Source organism: Palaemon carinicauda, chromosome 16, assembly GCF_036898095.1.
Source record: "Palaemon carinicauda isolate YSFRI2023 chromosome 16, ASM3689809v2, whole genome shotgun sequence".
NCBI classification, from domain to species: domain Eukaryota; kingdom Metazoa; phylum Arthropoda; class Malacostraca; order Decapoda; family Palaemonidae; genus Palaemon; species Palaemon carinicauda.
This window is the reverse complement of record NC_090740.1, coordinates 111,773,957-111,794,049: the sequence shown is the minus strand read 5'-3', so window position 1 is coordinate 111,794,049 and position 20,093 is coordinate 111,773,957. Positions and strand designations below refer to the sequence as shown.

The following is a 20,093-nucleotide window of genomic DNA, read 5'->3' as shown; positions in this document are numbered from 1 at the left end:
AGCCATCCCTGAAAGCCTTGTTTATGCATGACATAATTGTACAGCAAAACTTCAAAGGCTCGAAAAACAGCTGTGAAGTTGACCTGTAAAATCTTGGAGCGTCTCCTGGCCAGGCGCCAGGGAGAGTCTACGAGATTAGAGAAGTCTATCTGGGCAGAGGCAGGAACTCCCAAGCCGAGAACTTCTCTCGTGTCATATCAAACTCTCGCTCTATAAGCCAGTTAAAAAGAAGGGAAAGCAAAGGCTGTATCCCCCAAACTCCTCCTGGTGATAAACCAGTCGCCTAGCAAACGTAAAGCTCTCTAGGAGAGCGAGAGAGCACTAGCTTATAAAACAACGGCTTCGAAGTAGCTAGGCCTAGTGTAAGCTCTGACGTTTAGGCGAACGAGGAGCAGCAGTTACAAAAAGATCCGGACAAAGATCCTTAAAAATCAGCATGATTTATTTAAAGTCCATAGAGGGCTAAGCAGCTTTAGGCTCCTCTCCGTCTGACAGAGTCCTCAAGGGAGTATCAGTAGGAGGGGGAACAGCAACTTCCTCATCTAAAGGAACCTTGTCCGATAATAGCTGAGTCTCAAGCAAGGGAGAGACCTACCGTGGTGGCAATGCTTTACAAGCAGAGTCCACACGCACTGGTGCATTAGTAGCGGACCAGGACGCAACGTCATGTAACTGCTTGACAGTCTGTGAACTGTCAACAACAACAGGTGCGAGAGACCAGGACGCAACGTCATGTAACTGCTTGACAGTCTGTGAACTGTCAACAACAACAGGTGCGTGAGGACGCACAGCGTCCATTCGAGACTGCTTTGACCGCCTAGATTGAGCAGTCAAAACAACTGTAGAATGCGGAGGTTGACGCACAGCGTCAAAACAAGTCAACTCCGATTGTTAGCGAACGTCCTGAACGTCAACAGGAGCATCAGCAAGTGGCCTAACGTCCAAATGTGGCTGAAAAACCACACGAGACCGCATCGAGTGTGGTTCTAAACAACCTGACTGACGTGACTTAGCTACGCCAACGTCAACAGGACGCACAAAGGAACGTTAGGTTGGCTGAAAGCCAGGATCTCGATGAGATAAACGGCTAGGCTCAACGGACTAATCGGCAGAATAGTCTTCCATAAGGGAGGCAAGCTTATTCTGCATGTCTTGCCGTACAACCCATTTAGGATCAACGGAAATGGTTGCGGTAAGAGACGAGGGTAACGTCTGTGACCGCAAAACCTTGCCAACAAAAAGACTCTCGGAGTCTGTGTTACGCTTTTGTTAGGCGGCGAGCAGTTTTCCGATGACTGCATAGGGTCAGAGCTGTCCTAATGGCTACAACCAGGACGCTGGACCTGTCCTGAAAGGACTGACTTTCGCTTAAGGGCCTCGAAACCTTGTTTCAGGTTTCTTATGCGAAAAGCCTTCGGATAACGAGGAGAAAATTGTCTCTCTCGCCTTATGGTAGGGGAGATCTTGGTAAGATACACCCGATACCATAGAGGGAACGTCTGTTCGCTGATCAAGGCCTCTCGAACCCATAAGTCGTACGACATTACTTCTCCCCTGGGCTTGGGAGCTTGCAAGAGGTCCCGGACTAGGTGAACGACAAGCACGAACAGACGAACCCTCGGTTACGCAACACTGTAACACTTTGCGCAATATCACTTTATCACTACGATTTTCTGTTTTGCACTTATTTCACTGAAATCGAAACTTTTACTGATTTCTACCTGAAGCACGCAATTCTACCCTCATCAAAAGGTAGTAAATGCGAAATCAGTCGTATAATGCAAGCACATTAATACCAGCAAAAAACAGTAAACATCTTTTAAGATAAAAAATTCAGTGGCTGGGGAAGAGACTAAACACTAGTTCATTCAAAACTACGTTTTCAATCTCTCACCGTACATTGCCTGGGGACGAGAATAAAACTAAAAACGTTTTATCCTTTCTCCCCGTACAGAGACTAGGGACGAGAGTAACTCGAGAACAACGTTACCCGCTTGAACGGAACGTTTTCTCTCCTCTCTCTCCCTCCGTCTCTATCTCTCTCTCTCTCTCTCTCTCTCTTGATTTCGCACCTAAGAGAAGAGCCCAATTACGTTTCGTCAAAAAAACATGTTATTTGACCAAAGGAAAAAACTGAAAGGTTTTTCAATTAAAAAGTTCCTTTAAAATAGAATTTAAAACATTTCAGCTTTGAAAGAAGAATGAACAAAACGTTAGAATCGATTTACTCTTTCTGCAAAGTGAAACCGTGATTCTCTCTCTCTCTATCGTAACGATAGAGCGCAAACTGCGTAGCATAAATAAACTAAACGTTAGTTCATCTTTGAAAACAGTACGAAGACTATTCAAAGAAAATCTTTCATAAAATATTTATCAAAAATATTCATTTAAAAAGTTTTAAATCATTAGCTCTTTAAAAGCTATTTACGATTGAAAGGGCTCAACGTTGTTAAACTTCGGTTTCCAAGTTAGGACCGCCTACTCTCAGGAAAGGTCGCATATAAACAAGTCATCAAAATTTATTTTTATGTTTATTATAAATGGAAAGTTAATCGAAGAGGCCTAATAAAGGCGGTGAGATATAAAATATATAGAGGAAAATCTATAATTAATTTATAACGTGATAAGATAATTGCTAAAAGCCTAAACACACTTCCGTCTAAGGGAAGGGTCGGCCATTTAAAAGTCAAAGAAAGTCCATACTCTCTTTGCCATCAAAAATTAAATCTATCCAAAAACGAGTTCAAGATTTAAGATGAAGATAAAACACCTGCACTGCGAAAGCTCAAACCAAAATGAAGTACTTCACCAAATATGTTGAGAAAACTCCAGGTTCTACAGCGAGTAAAAGTACGTCTTGTCGACACGTCGTCAGAGAAGAAATTGAGTCTTTGTTTACATCGAGAGTGGTATCTGGCCGACAGTTGGCGCTGGTGGGCACACCCGCAACCTGTATAGCGATCGCTGGCGAGTTTTTACTGTTTTTTGTCTGTCGAGCAACAGAGTTGCAGCTATTATATATTCACCGGCTAAGTTAAATATTTAAAAATAGGTTTGTCTGTTAAATGGACACAATCAATTTCCAGGTTAAATACAATTTAACTAACTTAAAGATGGTTTTACCTTTTGTCAAATCCTTCCTCTTCACAAATCTGGTATAATTTTGCTGAAAAAGAGTCTCTGGTCTGGGGAGAAAGAATCATCATCACACAGGCTAATCCGCAATCCCAGTTGTGTCTCTGCTGCACATGGTCAATACTCAGCATAAAATGTTCTTCCACGCCTCCTCCCTCTGACCCTCCCATGTTAGTAACCAACCTGAAATAATTCAATTATCAAATATTTGTACATAAGAAAATTGTTTTTTCATACTAAACCATCACTTATAAACAGCCTATACTGTATTTATTTTACAGCGCAGTGCTTTAATACAGTATTGCAAACAATACAATCTTTTGCCTTACAGACAGAAAAAGAGCAACAGTAGTACAGTACTGAACAAACTGGCGCATCACATGGATTTCCTGGTTTATAACAGGTAAGTACAAACTCAGTGGAGTTAGGGAGAACATTTGTTATAAAAGAGGTAGGTCTACAAGAAAGAAATTATCACATTATTTCTTTGCAAATACAAACAATCCCACTAGCTTATGAGAAGGATATTCCAAAACCAAACCATTGTTCTCTAGTTCTGGGAAGTGCTTAGCTCTGTACCATGGCCTTCCACTATCTTGGGTTAGAGTTCTCCTGCTTGAGGGTACACTTGGACACACTATTCTATCTTATTTCACTTCCTCTGGTTTTGTTAAAGTTTTTAGTTTATAAATGAAATATTTATTTCAATGTTATTACTGTTCTTACAATATTTTATATTTCCTTGTCTCCTTTCCTCACTGGGAAATTTTCCCCTGTTGGAGCCCCTGGGTTTATAGCATCCTGCTTTTCCAACTAGGGTTGTAGCTTAGCAAGTAATAATAATAATAATAATAATAATAATAATAATAATAATAATAATAATAATAATAATAATAATAATAATCATCATCATCATCATCATTAAAGAAAAGTGTTCTTTGTTCCCTCTCCCGTCAATTCCTTACCACCGACAAAAGGTCATGCAGGTTTGGTCTTCAAGTATAAGAGTAACTAAATCAGACCATTGGTTGCTTCCTCCCAATTTGCAGTCAGGATGGAGAAAAACCCCGGAATCTGTTAGAGCCAGTTCAGCATGAGGACTTCCTTCAGCACAGGGTGAAATGGTGAGACCCAGAGCAGGACCAAGGGAGCTGAAAAGAGTGGTTAGATTTCCTAATGTGTCAATTCTACAGAGACCCCAAACGTTCTTCTGCCGTGACAAAACACTCTTAAAAGGCCACTGACCCTGTTACATCAGATCCCACAGGGGAAAGAGAAACGACATGTTGCTCACCCGATCTGTTGACTACCTCGGAAAATAACGACATGCAGTAACGCTTACCTCCTAACACTTCATCCACCAAGTAAGGTCTAGAAGGATTATCTGATGCCAGTCAATCAACTGAACCCTCTCCCTAAGTGTTTGCTTGGAAAGTTTTCTGAGCTAAGATAGTCATACTGTTTACATACACTTCTCTCACTGAGAGACCAAGTTGTACATACATCACATATATCAGTCAGGTTACAATTCCCTCCTCTACAGTTAACAAATAAAAGACGGGTATCAAATGCAAATCTGCAACTTATTTTTATTTTAAACTTGTGGCATGAAGTGTAATGGGAAGCTTGGTCTAAAGTAGAAGGATGGTCGATCTGGTCCATGCTGACGAAGAACTCTAAATCACTGTCCAATTCTTCCTAAGTCTTTGTTGAATATTCATCAATGAGTTGATAACACTGAATAATTGTTATAAAGAAGCAAGCTTCCTACTATAGTTGAATCAAAAGCAGAAGCCGGGAGGTCTACTCACACCGGCAGTAAGATCAGAAGAGGTGGTTCCTGGTGGTGAGACAGGATACTACCCTATTGGTTTACAGATTGGATACCACACAAGTCCTGAGTGCCCTGGGTAGCCTTATATCACTCTGATATTGCTCCTAATTAAGAAATTGAGCCGACAGATCACTCTTGTCAGAAAAGATGACAGCCAAAACAAATATGGCAGCTGAATAACTAGTCAAGGATGTGCATAAGCAATTACCAGAAATCTTACAATACTAAACTGATATAATTATATCATTTAATACGGGACTTAGTGTGTATATTTTCCTTAAGTAAAAGAATTACAGAGTAAATTATACTAGAAGCAATTTGCTGCAACAAGATCTATTGGCAAATGTTGATTGTGCAATTGATTATTAGACAGAGAGTATTTAGTACAAGTGAGTCCTAAAGAGACGAATTCTCTGCAGGCAAAACTCCTGATGAAGCATCAGGATGAGGGGCACCTGGAAGAAGACTCCTTCTGTTAATAATTTCAACAACCATTCCAGCTCTGATGAAGACACTCCCTATTTCTAAAGAACATATTGGCTTATGAATATAATGTACAGTATGTGGGATACAGTATTAATCTAGATATTACTAGCAAGAATATAAAACCATGTATTCCATACTAAGACACCTTCCCTGTCATGCCTGGTTCTCAGTACCGCACTGTCTCTCACTCATAAACGGGGAGACGTCAGTTGTTGGAGTCTTACACGGCTCCTGTCAAATGGTCTTCCTTGACTTCTTGGAAGATAACTTCTTAAAAATAGCATCTGAAAAATCTAACTAAAGTGCAGTAGAGGAAGAGGAAGAACTAGAAGAGGAGGAGCGTATACACGCTTCTTCTTGCCAGCTTCTATGAAGTCAAGGTCTTGGTAGCCAATGACAATGCTCGCATGGATCAAGAGGCCATAGGATCCTCTACAAAAGCAGCATAGAGAACACCAGGTGCCATTCAGCGCCTCCCCGGGTGAAGCATGAGTTGGGAAAACACTGCAAGGGCAGCTTAAGAAGTCCTGGCCACAGCACTGCCCAAGGGACACCAACTATCTTAGGTTCAGGGATAACTGGAAACAAACACGCACCCCCCAGGCACAATAACGAACGACTAAATTAATGGTAGGTTTGCAAATAAACCTGCAATACATTAACTGCATTTCATTGTACTGTACTTTTTATCAAACTTTCCCAGATTTACCCAAACATGACAGCATGTCTCCACACTTATCCACTTATTCTGAAAGAGAAAACAAAAAATTCAAACAGCCAAAAATTAAATGGCAGCAAGAGTATGTGTGTACTGCTACTCCTTGCGTCCAAAGTTAAATTTTTAACAGCCTCCAACTTCACTAAACTCATACTCCAGCCAAATGACGATGGTTTGTATTCATGAAGGGAAAAATAAAGGGATTGCAGCAGCCATAATAACAAAAAATAAGAAAATTATTGCAAATGTTTTATTTAAGGAGGAAGGATTAGAATAAAAGAAAAGAAATGATATACCAAATATGAAAATAAAATCAAAAGACATTCAAGATTATATAAAATTTTTTAAAATTAATTAGTATTTTTCCTAGCCATACGAACCTGAGATTACTTCAACGCGAGCTGATATTAGTTGTTGAAATGAACAGGTGAAGGAGCAGGGCAAAGTCGCTTCTCTATTCACTTTGTGCTACTCTGAAACAGGATTTAGAAGGGTGTGGTTTGATTAGGGAAGCTACTGTATATTAAAGGACACTGGTTTTTATGACTAGGAAAAATGCTACCGATAATTCATTTTAAATTTTGTTATTTGTTCCTATGCAAATTACAAACTTTTTCCTTTAATTAGGGAGCTTCTCTGCTTGACGGGTTGGAAGTCCACCTTGAATCAGAGTGGGAGATTCTTAACTTCTCTAAAGAGATTAACGCTGGGTTAAAGGAGAGTGAAGCAAAGCCACTAACACCCCTTATCTGTTTATCATAAGGATGATGAGACTGATAGGACCTGAGGTGTACAAAATGTACAGTAACAATTCAAAGGAAAATTTTTTCATGGAGAAATGTCAGCTGAACCAAATACTATGTATATGAGTACTGTAATGTGTTAGTAAAAAATTTACCATCACCCATAATATACTTCTTTGGTTTCAAAGAATGGAGCTCTGAAGTCTATCAGAAGATTGAATTTCTCTATATGTTCTACTATTGAATCTATTATAATTGATTCAAAAATTTTGCAAGACACCATCTAGTCCGACCCGGTTGTAACATTTTGACCGTTGACCCCAAGAGATGGGCAAAAATGAAGAAGAGGAGCCAGTTATATTTCATTGTCAACAGCCTGCCCAGCAGTAGGAGTCTTTTCAGCCTCTGCTGGGAACAGCGAATACTCAGAATTCCCAGCAAACAAGTGAATCCTGAAAAAAACACATAATTCTATCCACGATCTCCTAACCTCCACAGAATACTCCCTGGGGATTGATCCAGGGGCATAACTGCAGAGGCAGCAGCAGCAGGCACATCGCCAGTGTTTTCATTGACATTGCTCAGCCGGACCCCGACAAACGCCTAGCGTGCTTCTTCACCTTCAGCGCATACGCCTACCACTGCATCGGAAGTCACAATTGACCCTTAGCACAAGGGGATACCAGCGAACAGATTTGCTCTTGACTCAAGGAACAGAGGAAGTGCAGGTCTACCTCCAACTTTGTCATGAAGAAACTGCAGCACCCCCTCTTCCCCCCACAAACACAAATTTCTTGTTTCTACAGTATCCCATTGTCAACAACAAAACAAACAGAAGAAAAAGCATCAAGTAAAGAATCAACAGCTTGAAGAGCACTACCACACGTGTGAACAACACATGGTCGAACAAAAAAGTAAATAGAGAACTAACTGGGGGGTTCGCCCCGCCCCTCACTTGTCAGATAACTGATCGTTATCTATTTCATCGACCAATTCCAGTTCACGCCAAAATAATGTCCCTAATTAAAAGACAAGGATTTGTACCATATATCACGTAGGAACAAAAGGCGCTTCAAAGCAGAAAGCTAAGGAGGTCCCAATGAAGAAGACCAACTCTCTTAGCCAGAACTAATCTCTCTTGGGGAGTGCCAATATTTATAGAATTAATAATCAAGGAATGTTTTTCTGGTCCTATACTGCAGGGGAACACTACTCTATAGAGGACCTACACGTTCAGTTTATCGTATGTATTCCAAGGCATTCAGCACTTCGCACAGCATATTGTTCGTTTAATGACAAATCCACATTATCGAAGCACTTAGAAAAGAAGAAAGTCTTCAGTTTCTGGAACATGTGAAGCAAATCAGTGCATAGTTCATACAAAAATACAATATTACAGTCCGTCTTGCAATCCCGACTGAGATCAGCGATGTTTTAGAGTTGTGAGGAAATTAAGGGGATAGGCGCTACCCTGAGGTACCCTTGCCTAACCTGACATAAATTTCAGTGTTATTGCATATCGCAATGTATATTCGACCTTACCTTGAGCTTTAATAAATAACCTTGTAATTACCTTTACTCAAAAAACCCTTATATTTCTAAGAAAAATTACGGTTATAAGATATATTGATACCAAACTTAGGGTTAGGACCTGGTGTGACAGTCTGAACGATCCCCCAGTCTCAGAATTCTCCTTGACATTGTATAATGGCTCTTTTCCGCCATTAGCTCGCTTCGCTCGCATGAAAATAAAACATCAAGCTCGTATGTACTGGCAAGCGGTAATGTTGAGCTGCGCACGCTAACATTACAGGAAAATAAAACATCAACCTCGTGTGCACTGGCAAACGGTAACGTTCGCGCATGCACAGATTATCAAGGAGAATTCTGGAACCGGGGGATCGTTCAGACCATCACACCGGAATAGAGACTAGCGAAGTCTAATTTGTATAACATACTTTAGTCTCCCTCTGGACTGGATTAATGAACTTGGGGGTGTATTTATGATAGCGGCCACCTGTATGTATGATGACGGCTGACTAAGAATATGGCAGTGTAAGGGCGGGTTTCATTGTAGTGAATTACATGGCAATGTAACCTAAGAAAAAAACTACTGTTTATAATAGAAAAAATTACGCTCTCTTCGAAAATGACACTCGTTCCCGTCGCAAATTAATAGTTTCAGAAATATGTATACATCTATATCCTCCAATAATGGGGGACCCCCAGTGGGAACTCGGGGTTTTGGGTGGGGAAAACACACTGGGGAATCGATATATAAACGTAAAACAAGCCTTTTCTTCTCTATACATTACCTTCTTGAAATTATAATAACCGGAGGAAAATACAAAACAGTATATCTGGATAAACTTTGGAGGCGCCGTTACAAAGATTGTGTCATGAAAAAATACAGTAACCAGTGCTGCCAACGTCCGATGTAGATCAAATATTATTTTGTGACCTGTCATACTACTAGGCTAGGTTAGGTGGGTTTGTTAGGTTCTGTGCCCTTTTTGTACTTTTTATATAGAGTAAAACTTATATGGAGAAATTATTTAATATATGGAAATATCTATCATTACTATCTTTAGTAATGTCAACGTGCTGTTGGTAACTCTGTGTACCATAAGTCAACGTTGGTAACACTGTGTATTATTGATAAAGTTATCCGAATTGGTTGATCTGTTTGTTTCCGATTGAAATGATCATCAAATTCGCTTAATTCACGTTATTTACTATAGGAAAACAATTATATTTCGTTTCCCCAGTATGTTTTCCCCACCCAAAACCCCGAGTTCCCACTGGGGGTCCCCCATTATTGGAGGATATAGATGTATATATATTTCTGAAACTATTCATTTGCGACGGAAACGAGTGTCATTTTTTAAAAGATCGTAATTTTTTCTATAAGAAACAGTAGTTTTTTCCCTAGGTTACATTGCCATGTAATTCACTACAAAAATACCTATGGGCGTTCGAAAGGGGGCGTTTGCGCCCCCCCCCCCCCCGTTAGGTAAGTAGGTAAGGACACGGCTTGTAGGTAAGGTTAGAGGGAAATTTAGGTTAGTTGATGTCTATCTTTTAAGATGGCGGAGGAACAGACCGCTGAAATACAATGCCTCCTGAAATTGTGCTACAAAGCCCCGTATTGGGTAAATTTTTACTGTATTACAGATTCTCATTGGGACCTGGGAGGCCATTCAACGCTCATATACCTCACAAATATCTTCAAGGAAAGTCTTGCAGAAGGCACAAGAGATTTCAATGTCTTTTATACATATTCTTTACCCTGTTTATACTAGAAAATCCCATTCTCTTTTAATAATCACACAGAAACAATAAGATTTCCAAAAAAGAATTAGTTCCTTTTACTTATCCTTGCCTCTAGGCCTATGGTGAAATAGGACTGGCACTTGCAATGATAAGAAGATGGTCGCTTAATTACCTTTTACATCCATTTGATCAAAATGGCAAAGAAGGAAAATAATATAAAAAATTAGAGAACCAGAATTATTTCTGTTTATATGTAAAATAATTTATTCTATTCAAGTTTTATACCAATAATATTGTATATTCAATGCTACGAAATGTGATTTAATTTAATAAGCAATCTCACGCAGAAGAAGGTCGCGAAAATTAATTACACTGTCGTAATCTCTAATTATCTCTCATAAAAAATCTATAATAAGAATTAAATACAAATATTAATTTATTGTATAGTGCAGATTACTTCGATTAACTAGACATTCCATCAATATATAATATATAGTGCATACAAACAAAGTCTTGTTTACATTGATACACTGCATTCGTATTTAACCAAAGTGGCAGTGACTTTAACGTAGTTTCTTACTTCAGTATTTCAGAAAGTATTAAAAAGTAAAGTATTTTCTCATAATATACAAGATTTATTAATATTCAGTAATTATTTGGCATTATTGGTATTACAAAGTAGAATTTAAAGATTAATATCTTTCAATCGATTTTCATTAAATCCGAACACAACCAGTTTGGTTCAACATTTCCGTAGATTTCCCATGAATCAAACGCGAGGCGACTTTCAGTGTTGTTTGGCACTGTGAGAAGGAGGTTTGTCCATTTTCTCGTAGAGAATAAAAGAGTGCCTTATTTAAATCAGTCATTAAGCTTCTATAAGTTAAGTATGTGTAAGTTTTCGCACTTTTATTTTTGATGAACATAAGCCTGATATATCATTATATAGTCTTTTATTTGAAAAAAAAAATAATAATTTATTGTTTACGATAAAATGACTGCGAAGGTCGTATAGAAAGTAAGGTTCCACTGCAGTACAGGAATAGTAAAGTAGCCCTTAAAAGTATTTAAAGTATATAATTTCCGTGATAATCCTGTGCTTGAGATGCCTTTCACATAAAAGTTCTACAGAAGAAGAGTGCGCTTAGGCCTTAGTACAAGTAAAAGGCCTTAATGTGATGAAATAACGTAAATTTCCCCTACTTGCTGAAAATCTGTCTTTGATCAACTCTTAAATCTATTTAGGCTGTATTGTCGATAGTATAAGATGGTGATATTTTATGTTATCAATGAATGTATTTGGCTCTTAGTCAACTGGTCTATATATATATATATATATATATATATATATATATATATATATATATATATATATATATATATATATATATATATATATATATATATATATTATATATATATATATATATATATATATATATATATATATATATATATATATATATATATATATATATATATATATATATATATATTATATATATATATATATATATATATATATATATATATATATATATATATATATATATATATATATATATATATATATATATATATATAATTCACATGATGTTTGAAAATAAGAAAGAGGCGTATCCTGCTGATTGGATAAAGATAAAAAGTGACATAATGTGTCCATTTACTTTATAGTTATGGCCCCAATTTACTATTGGGCCTACCAACTTTAGGTTTCTGCATTTACTAGCTTTGCGCATCATTTATAAGATTCTAATTCACGAAATAAAGATAACATTTGACAGTTGCAAAATTCTATTTATTTAGCAATTAACAGAAAGAAAAAAGAAATTCCCCTGGTGGACCATTAAAATTTTCGTCTATCTGATTACAGATCTTTTTAATTGGTAGTAAATTTTATCATTTATACAATTGTAGCATCCTGCTTTTCGAACTAGGGTGTAGTTTAGCAGGTAGTAATAACAATAATGATGATAATTGTGCTACCGTTCGCCTGATAGGATTTCAATTACTATATATATACTGTATATATATATATATATATATATATATATATATATATATATATATATATATATATATATATATATATATATATATATGTGTGTGTGTGTGTGGGGGGGGGGTCTGCGAGACTACGTGAACTATGTAATATTGTAATATTAATCAGAAACTATAATAGGGTTCGCCATGATTGACGAGTTACTTCTGTTTTATGCATATAGTTATATGGTCACTGTGTTAGCCAAGTGGATAGAAGTACGCTTTAACCAGGCTTGTGGCATTAACCCATGACAGGACTCCCGAACATTTCACGCTCTCCTTTCGTACAATTTATTACATTGATATTACAACTGAAGTTAATATAGTTGCATAGGCCCCTGCTCTTGGTGCAGCCCTAGACCTAAACCTAGTCAGCCCTTGAGAGAACTCAGAAACTATATTGTTTCTTGTCTTATTTAGTGTTTTAGCTCTGTGCCTTTTCCTCCTGTTATCTCTTATTCGAACGTCGCATATTCATTCTAACTCTTTATCTGATAATTCATACTTAAACACTTGCACCAAATGGCATAAATTCTTTTTCAATGCGCAGTGAGTCAATCATGAGACTATGAGTGCACACATGTTCACAAGGCACAAGTGTAAACGTTCATGAAATTACCAATGAGCGCAAGATCCGGGTATCATTACTCATGCTAATAAGGGAAACTTCAGGAAAGGAACACTTATTAAACCAGGCAAATATCAGGATATATATATATATATATATATATATATATATATATATATATATATATATATATATATATATATGTGTGTGTGTGTGTGTGTGTGTGTGTGTACTTTAAAATAAAAAAAATTTTCTTGTATATATCATGATATAAATATATAAAAAAAAAACCCACATTCACGAAAAAATATATTTTTCATGGATGTGGATTTTTATTTGATATATATATATATATATATATATATATATATATATATATATATATATATATATATATATATATATATATATATATGTGTGTGTGTGTGTATGTATATATATATATAAAGGATTTTTTCACTATTTATGAAAGATATTTTATACTATAACATATTAGGTCTACCTAATATTAAACAAGTGCCATCAATGTACAAAAATTATCATCATTTAATGTAGCAGCTATTTCTAGATGTCGCAAAATATCTTCAGCCAGATATATCATTATTATCGTCATATTTGATGGATTTAAATTGTGTTTTTAATATAATTTAATCTTTTTAAAGGGTTTGGTCCTTGGGTGTTATTCTTAAACCTCATCATGGCAGAAGCCAATGAGATAGTCCCGCAGATTCCCAACGGTGTTGAACTGGGCACTGTGTCCATCTACAATATTTGGGAGCACGCTCTTCGTCAGCAGAAAGGTCTGGCTGTTCAACGGGAAAATCCAAGTGAGTCCTTGAAATTGCTAATTGTAAATTGGGTGATATAGCTTTCTTTATTTCAGGCAAAGTTTTAAAACTGTACGTGAGAAATCGATATAACTTTTGAGACAGTTCTAAACTCCTCGAACTTCAAAAGTTCAAACTTGCTGAGAATGTTTTTAATGTTGAACGTGCTGATATGAATATCTTTTTATAGATTATATATGAAATTCTATTTTAATGTTACTATTCTTAAAATGTTCTATTTTAATTGTTCATTACTTCTCTTTTAGTTTATTTATTTCATTATTTCCTTTCCTTATGGTGTTATTTTTCCCTGTTGGAGTCCCTGGACTTATAGCCTCCTGCTTTTCCAACTAGGGGTGTAGCTTAGCAAGTAATAATAATAATAATAATAATAATAACAATAATAATAGTAGTAGTAGTAGTAGTAGTAGTAGTAGTAGTAGTAGTAGTAGTAGTAATACCGCTAGAGAGTTATGGGGTCTTTTGACTGGCCAAACAGTACTACATTGGATCCTCCTCTCTGGTTACGGTTCATTTTCCCTTTGCCTACATACACACTGAATAGTCTGGCATATTCTTTACATATTCTCCTCTATCCTCATACACCTGACAACACAGATTACCAAACAATTCTTCATCACCCATGGGGTTACTGCACTGTAATTGTTCAGTGCCACTTTCCTCTTGGTAAGGGTAGAAGAGACTCTTTAGCTATGGTAAGCAGCTCTTCTAGGAGAAGGACACTCCAAAATCAAACCACTGTTCTCTAGTCTTGGGTAGTGCCATAGCCTCTGTACCATGGCCTTTCACTGTCTTGGGTTAGAGTTCTCTTGCTTGAGGGTACACTCGAGCACACTCTCCTATCTTATTTCTCTTCCTCTTGTTTTGTTAAAGTTTTTATAGTTTATATAGGAGATATTTATTGTTGTTACTCTTCTTAGAATATTTTTATTTTCCTTTTTTCCTTTCCGCACTGAGCTATTTTCCCTGTTGGAGCCCCTGGGCTTATAGCATACTGCTTTTCCAACTAGGGTTGTAGCTTAGTAAGTAATAATAATAATAATAAAAGGTAGTTAAAAAATGCTAGTCCCACTAATCATTAAAATTATGTTACTGTTTGGATCACGAGAAACTTGTGTAAGAAGTGAATGTTGAATCGACACACACACACACACACACACTCAGATTGCTTACATATGAAACACGCTATGTTTTCAGTATAAATCTCAACTTTGAGAGCGTGTACATTGCTTAGTCTAAAATCACGAATTTCAATTGTAAAAAATTTTGAATGAGAACCACAAAAAATAACATATTGGTCGATTAGTATTTACAAATATCAAAGTTATTTTTTACTTCGTTGTAATAACATATTTTTATAAATATATATGATACTATAAGTGAAAATTCTAAGAAAAAAAAATAGTAAGGCTGCAATATATTACTATAGTTTAAACGTATTCATAACATTAAAATCGTCATAATATAATCTTCAAAATCAATAGTTTCCGAAAATGACAGAAAATATTAGGAATGTTATTCCAGAAATCGTTTTATTTGATAATAAAGAAAACGAAATAAAAAAGGAGAGAGGAACAGTACATTTTATACATTGACAGAAATACGTGAATCTTATACCTAAGTTGATGATTAGAAGGTCGTCGTAATATACATTTTCGAGCCAAGCAAGTTATTTACATCGTACTATTCAAACCTCTTCTGCATAACTTCGAGTGTCAGTGAGTTCTTGTGTGAATGATTCCTAAAGAACTTATCTCTAGGAGACATGACAGTTATTTTTCATGTTAAGGATGAACTTCATATCTGATCGTGGTTCCTGGTTACTAAGTGCTCACTGCGCAAAATAAGTTTGCGGGCACTCTATCACCTTATAGATACTGTAGGTGCAAAGCTTCTAAGCTTATTCTTATTATTAAGGGCAAACTTTACTGGTTATTTCCCTTGTGCTACGACATTTTGACTTCAGAAGAAAAGACATGTGTAGCCATGGGATGTTCCTTGGCACATATATTTTCAAATATATGTAGAACGTGTGTGTAGCTCTTGAATGTTTGAAATACTTCTATTGAAGTTTTATTTCATTTTAGTTGAGGTTACAAAAGGAAGTTATATACTCTTAATTTTATTACATGATTATCTTTTTATCATTATACCACAACTTACCCTAATTTTCATGGCGTAATATTCTATAATGATTAACTTATCTATAAGGCTGAGATATTTTTGTTTTATAACTTGAATACCTTTTTTATTTATATTTTTGGATCTTAGTATTGTATACAAGGCACAGGAGAATGTTCTTTAGTTTGTCTGCTGGCAGATAGCTAGTTTAAACTTGAAAAATAATAAGATTCTCCAGTCTAGACATCCTCAAAGGATTCTGTTTCAACAGTTAAATTTCAGTGAATTGTTATTTAAGGACAATGTAGAGATCTATTCACTATAAGGTTTAGATACCTGTAGACGAAACTTGACAGACTGCAAAGAAATACTCAATACTCGATTTACTGAAAAGGGGGGAGGGGCGAGTTCAGTGTATGAAGATAACTATACCCTAACCTGGTTTTATGTCAAAGAAATAATTGATTTACTAAAAAATAAGTTCCATGTGTGAAGATAACCATACCTTCGCCCTGGCTGATTGTACAGTATACGTTTATGGCGTGTAGCAATGACTAAAGACATTTTTTCTCTTATCCCCGCAGACATTGGGACAATTCTCTCGCCGGAATTCTTTCTCGTCATAAATCTAGTGCCACAGGACGCCCCGCATCCACTCTATTCTGATAAATATGCAAGCTTGAGAACCGAGTTTCTTCTCGACTACATGATTCAAGAACCCGTCTTGCCGGATGATGCTCGCATGACTGCGCCAGAGGGACTCGTAGTGACCAATCTTAATGGCAAGCAAATCAAATTCCAGAAAGATGGCGAAGGTAATATTTTAGGGAGTCTTGGTGAAGCTAATATTTTAGGGAGTCTTGGTGAAGGTAATATTTTAGGGAGTCTCTCAAGACGGGTTTACACGGTCGAACGGTTCGTCGAACGCGGTTCGACAGGCAAGTGTTTGAAGTAATGTTTGAATGTGTGAACGGAGTATTTGGTTGTCGAGCAGTTCGAAGAAAGTCTGTTCTTGGCGGCACGACAGACAAGTATTTGTAGTGATGTTCGAATGTGTGAACGGAGTATTTGGTTGTCGAACAGTTCGAAGAAAGTCTGTTCTTGGCGGCACGACAGACAAGTATTTGAAGTGATGTTCGAATGTGTGAACGGAGTATTTGGTTGTCGAACAGTTCGAAGAAAGTCTGTTCTCGGCGGCTCGACAAACAAGTATTTGAAGTGATGTTCGAATGTGTGAACGGGGTATTTGATTGTCGAACAGTTCGAAGAAAGTCTGTTTTTGGCGGCTCGACAAACAAGATTTGAAGTAATGTTCGAATGTGTGAACGGAGTATTTGATTGTCGAACGGTTCAAGAAAAGTCTGTTGACTCTGTTCTCGCCTGACTGTTGTGGGCGGGGCTTAATTGTCCATAATCATTATGCGTTTGTGGTTAACTTCACCTCTTCGAACCGTTTGACAAGCAAGTGCGACAACCAGGTTCGACGAACTGTTTGACTGTGTAAACTCAGTCAGAGGGTGAGCACCAATTTGGCCCTTGGATAATTTAGGAAAACCATATTTTTTTTCTTTCTTTTTTTTTTTAATCCTACCTTAAGAAATTTGGTGAAATTATATCTTCCGTTATTTTTGTTTCAAAGTAAAATCCCTACCTTGGCTACCCAAAATCCTATGCCACTTCATGCAGAAACAGACCACCATTCTTGTTTCCACGAAAAATTTTCAAATGTGTATAAACTATCAGACAAAAATTCTTCTGTCGTAGTACTTGACCAAAAGCTTCATACAAGATCAAATAAACGTAATCAATTTTGTGTATGTTTGGATCTTTAGTTCATTTAACTTCATGATGATGTGAACATACCCAATAGCAATATGTACTAAAATGAGTGACATTTTTGTCTGGTCTAAATCCTAGGATAGAAATATATTTTTTTCATGAAATGAAAATTCTTAGTATTATAGCCTTAATAAAAATGTAATTGTTGGTGCAAAACTCATCATTATCTCCAGGAGTACGACTGATCACGATTTACTTTTTTTCAAACTTGAACTGTTTAAGAAATCTGCAGTAAGTGACATTCAACCTTTTATTTACTACTACTCCTTACAGGAAATCTCTCCGTCAATGGGGTGAGTGTCGAAGGAACGAACCCTGTGAAGGATGGACCAGTTGTCTACAACATTTCCGACTTCCTCTTTAACCACAAAGAGAGAGTGGATGTTGCATTTCAAGATCTTCTCAGATCAGACACCTCACACTTCGGGCATCAAATGAGTAAGAATTGTCCCCCTTTTATTCAGGATTGAAGTTCTTTATTACTTAGTCCTGATTTGTAGAAGATACAGATATTTTCAGAAGGTCGAAAGATTGTCAGGATAAGTAGAAGAAGAGTCAAGGGTTATAACCGTGACTGATAGACCCGAGAAAATTTGATTTCAATCTTGTTTTCAAAAGATTGAAAAGTTCTAGAAAGTCTAGATAATAAAGAGGAATCAGTGCTGAGTTTACGAGGCCATAATTTAGGCCTTCTTCGTGAGCCTGTTGACTAAATTTTTCTAGGAAAAATTAAGCATATCTTTCTAAGCTAAAATCAATACTATCTGTAAGGTTAAGAAATAGTGACATTCTAAATGATAATTTGTTGTTCACTGAAAAATGTCAAATTAATATTCTATTTTTTCCTTTCAATCAGAGAAAATATGAGTTCTACTTTCTTTATAGTAATGATAACACTTCAAATTATTTAGATTGAGATGCTCTTTTATTTTTGTTTTCGCTAATACATAAAAATTATTAAAATTTCAGATCCCTTGATGCCACCACCTCCTCCTGGAAACTTCTAGAACAGTGGTTCTTAAACTTTTTTGCCTTGCGCCCCCTTCTGCATTAAGCAGAGATCCCATACCCCCCCCCTCCCCACCCTTGAAATTTCTGCCAAAGTAGAAAGTATTATTTCAATAAAATAAACATTGTTCATAGAAAATGGGTAAAATAGATATATTATGATGAAACAAAATTTTACCATAATCTTTTTTTCAAACTGTTTTAGCATTATACAAATTACCGTTATTACATTGATAGAAAATACTGGAAAAAATACAAATTACTGCAAAAATAAACATAATTTTTACTCTTAATACAATCATTCATGGATCATGACCACATCAAAAAATATTACACATCCTCCTTAGTAATTGATTTATCCATATTTATGTAGTATTGTAAAACAAAAGCCATCATAATTACTACACTTTTATTTTCATTGTTACTATTTTAACTACTTGCACCCCCCTTCAAAGCTCCTGGCGCCCCCCAGTTTAAGAATCACTGTTCAAGTTCAGTTGTTGTCGCCATACTGGGAAGCATCTGTGGTAAATTTGATGATTAGGCTAAAATTAGTGAAATTCGGTATACTGGAATGATGAAGAAATAAAACTTAAGATCTGACTTTCTAATGTTATTTATCAACCATATGTATGTGTATGTTTACACAAACACACACACACACACACACACACACACACACATATATATATATATATATATATATATATATATATATATATATATATATATATATATATATATATATATATATATGACCATGAATGGGAGGTAAATCAGTTGTTGTTTGTGGATGATACTGTACTGGTAGCAGACACAGAAGAGAAGCTTGACCGACTAGTGACAGAATTTGGAAGGGTGTGTGAGAGAAGGAAGTTGAGAGTTAATGTGGGTAAGAGTAAGGTTATGAGATGTACGAGAAGGGAAGGTGGTGCAAGGTTGAATGGAGAGTTACTTGAGGAGGTGGATCAGTTTAAGTACTTGGGGTCTATTGTTGCAGCAAATGGTGGAGTGGAAGCAGATGTACGTCAGAGAGTGAATGAAGGTTGCAAAGTGTTGGGGGCAGTTAAGGGAGTAGTAAAAAATAGAGGGTTGGGCATGAATGTAAAGAGAGTTCTGTATGAGAAAGTGATTGTACCAACTGTGATGTATGGATCGGAGTTGTGGGGAATGAAAGTGATGGAGAGACAGAAATTGAATGTGTTTGAGATGAAGTGTCTAAGGAGTATGGCTGGTGTATCTCGAGTAGATAGGGTTAGGAACGAAGTGGTGAGGGAGAGAACGGGTGTAAGAAATGAGTTAGCGGCTAGAGTGGATATGAATGTGTTGAGGTGGTTTGGCCATGTTGATAGAATGGAAAATGGTTGTCTGCTAAAGAAGGTGATGAATGCAAGAGTTGATGGGAGAAGTACAAGAGGAAGGCCAAAGTTTGGGTGGATGGATGGTGTGAAGAAAGCTCTGGGTGATAGGAGGATAG

The 20,093-nt window shown here is 36.6% G+C and overlaps 2 protein-coding genes across 4 annotated transcripts in view; one reads left to right on the top strand and one right to left on the bottom strand.

The window, feature by feature from the left end:
• The window catches only part of LOC137655803 (protein GUCD1), a 72,723-nt gene extending 62,361 nt beyond the window's left edge, over positions 1–10,362 (bottom strand). The window contains exons 1-2 of one of the 3 annotated variants that reach the window (XM_068389958.1): positions 10,289–10,362; positions 3,124–3,318 (exon numbers count right to left, since the gene is read on the bottom strand). In XM_068389958.1, coding sequence (XP_068246059.1) covers positions 3,124–3,305 — 182 coding nt within the window. In that variant the 5' untranslated portion in view covers positions 3,306–3,318; positions 10,289–10,362. Of the gene's footprint in view, positions 1–3,123; positions 3,319–6,784; positions 6,808–10,288 lie in introns of those variants that run through there. The other 2 variants (XM_068389960.1, XM_068389961.1) reach the window with 2 other exon arrangements.
• Positions 10,363–10,942: 580 nt separating this feature from the next.
• LOC137655802 (uncharacterized) lies at positions 10,943–19,219 on the top strand. Its single transcript, XM_068389957.1, has 5 exons — positions 10,943–11,082; positions 13,463–13,627; positions 16,354–16,584; positions 17,882–18,046; positions 18,578–19,219. The coding sequence occupies exons 1-5, from the start codon at positions 11,079–11,081 to the stop codon at positions 18,613–18,615; spliced, it is 603 nt and encodes a 200-aa protein (XP_068246058.1). The 5' UTR covers positions 10,943–11,078; the 3' UTR covers positions 18,616–19,219.
• Positions 19,220–20,093: the final 874 nt, after the last annotated feature.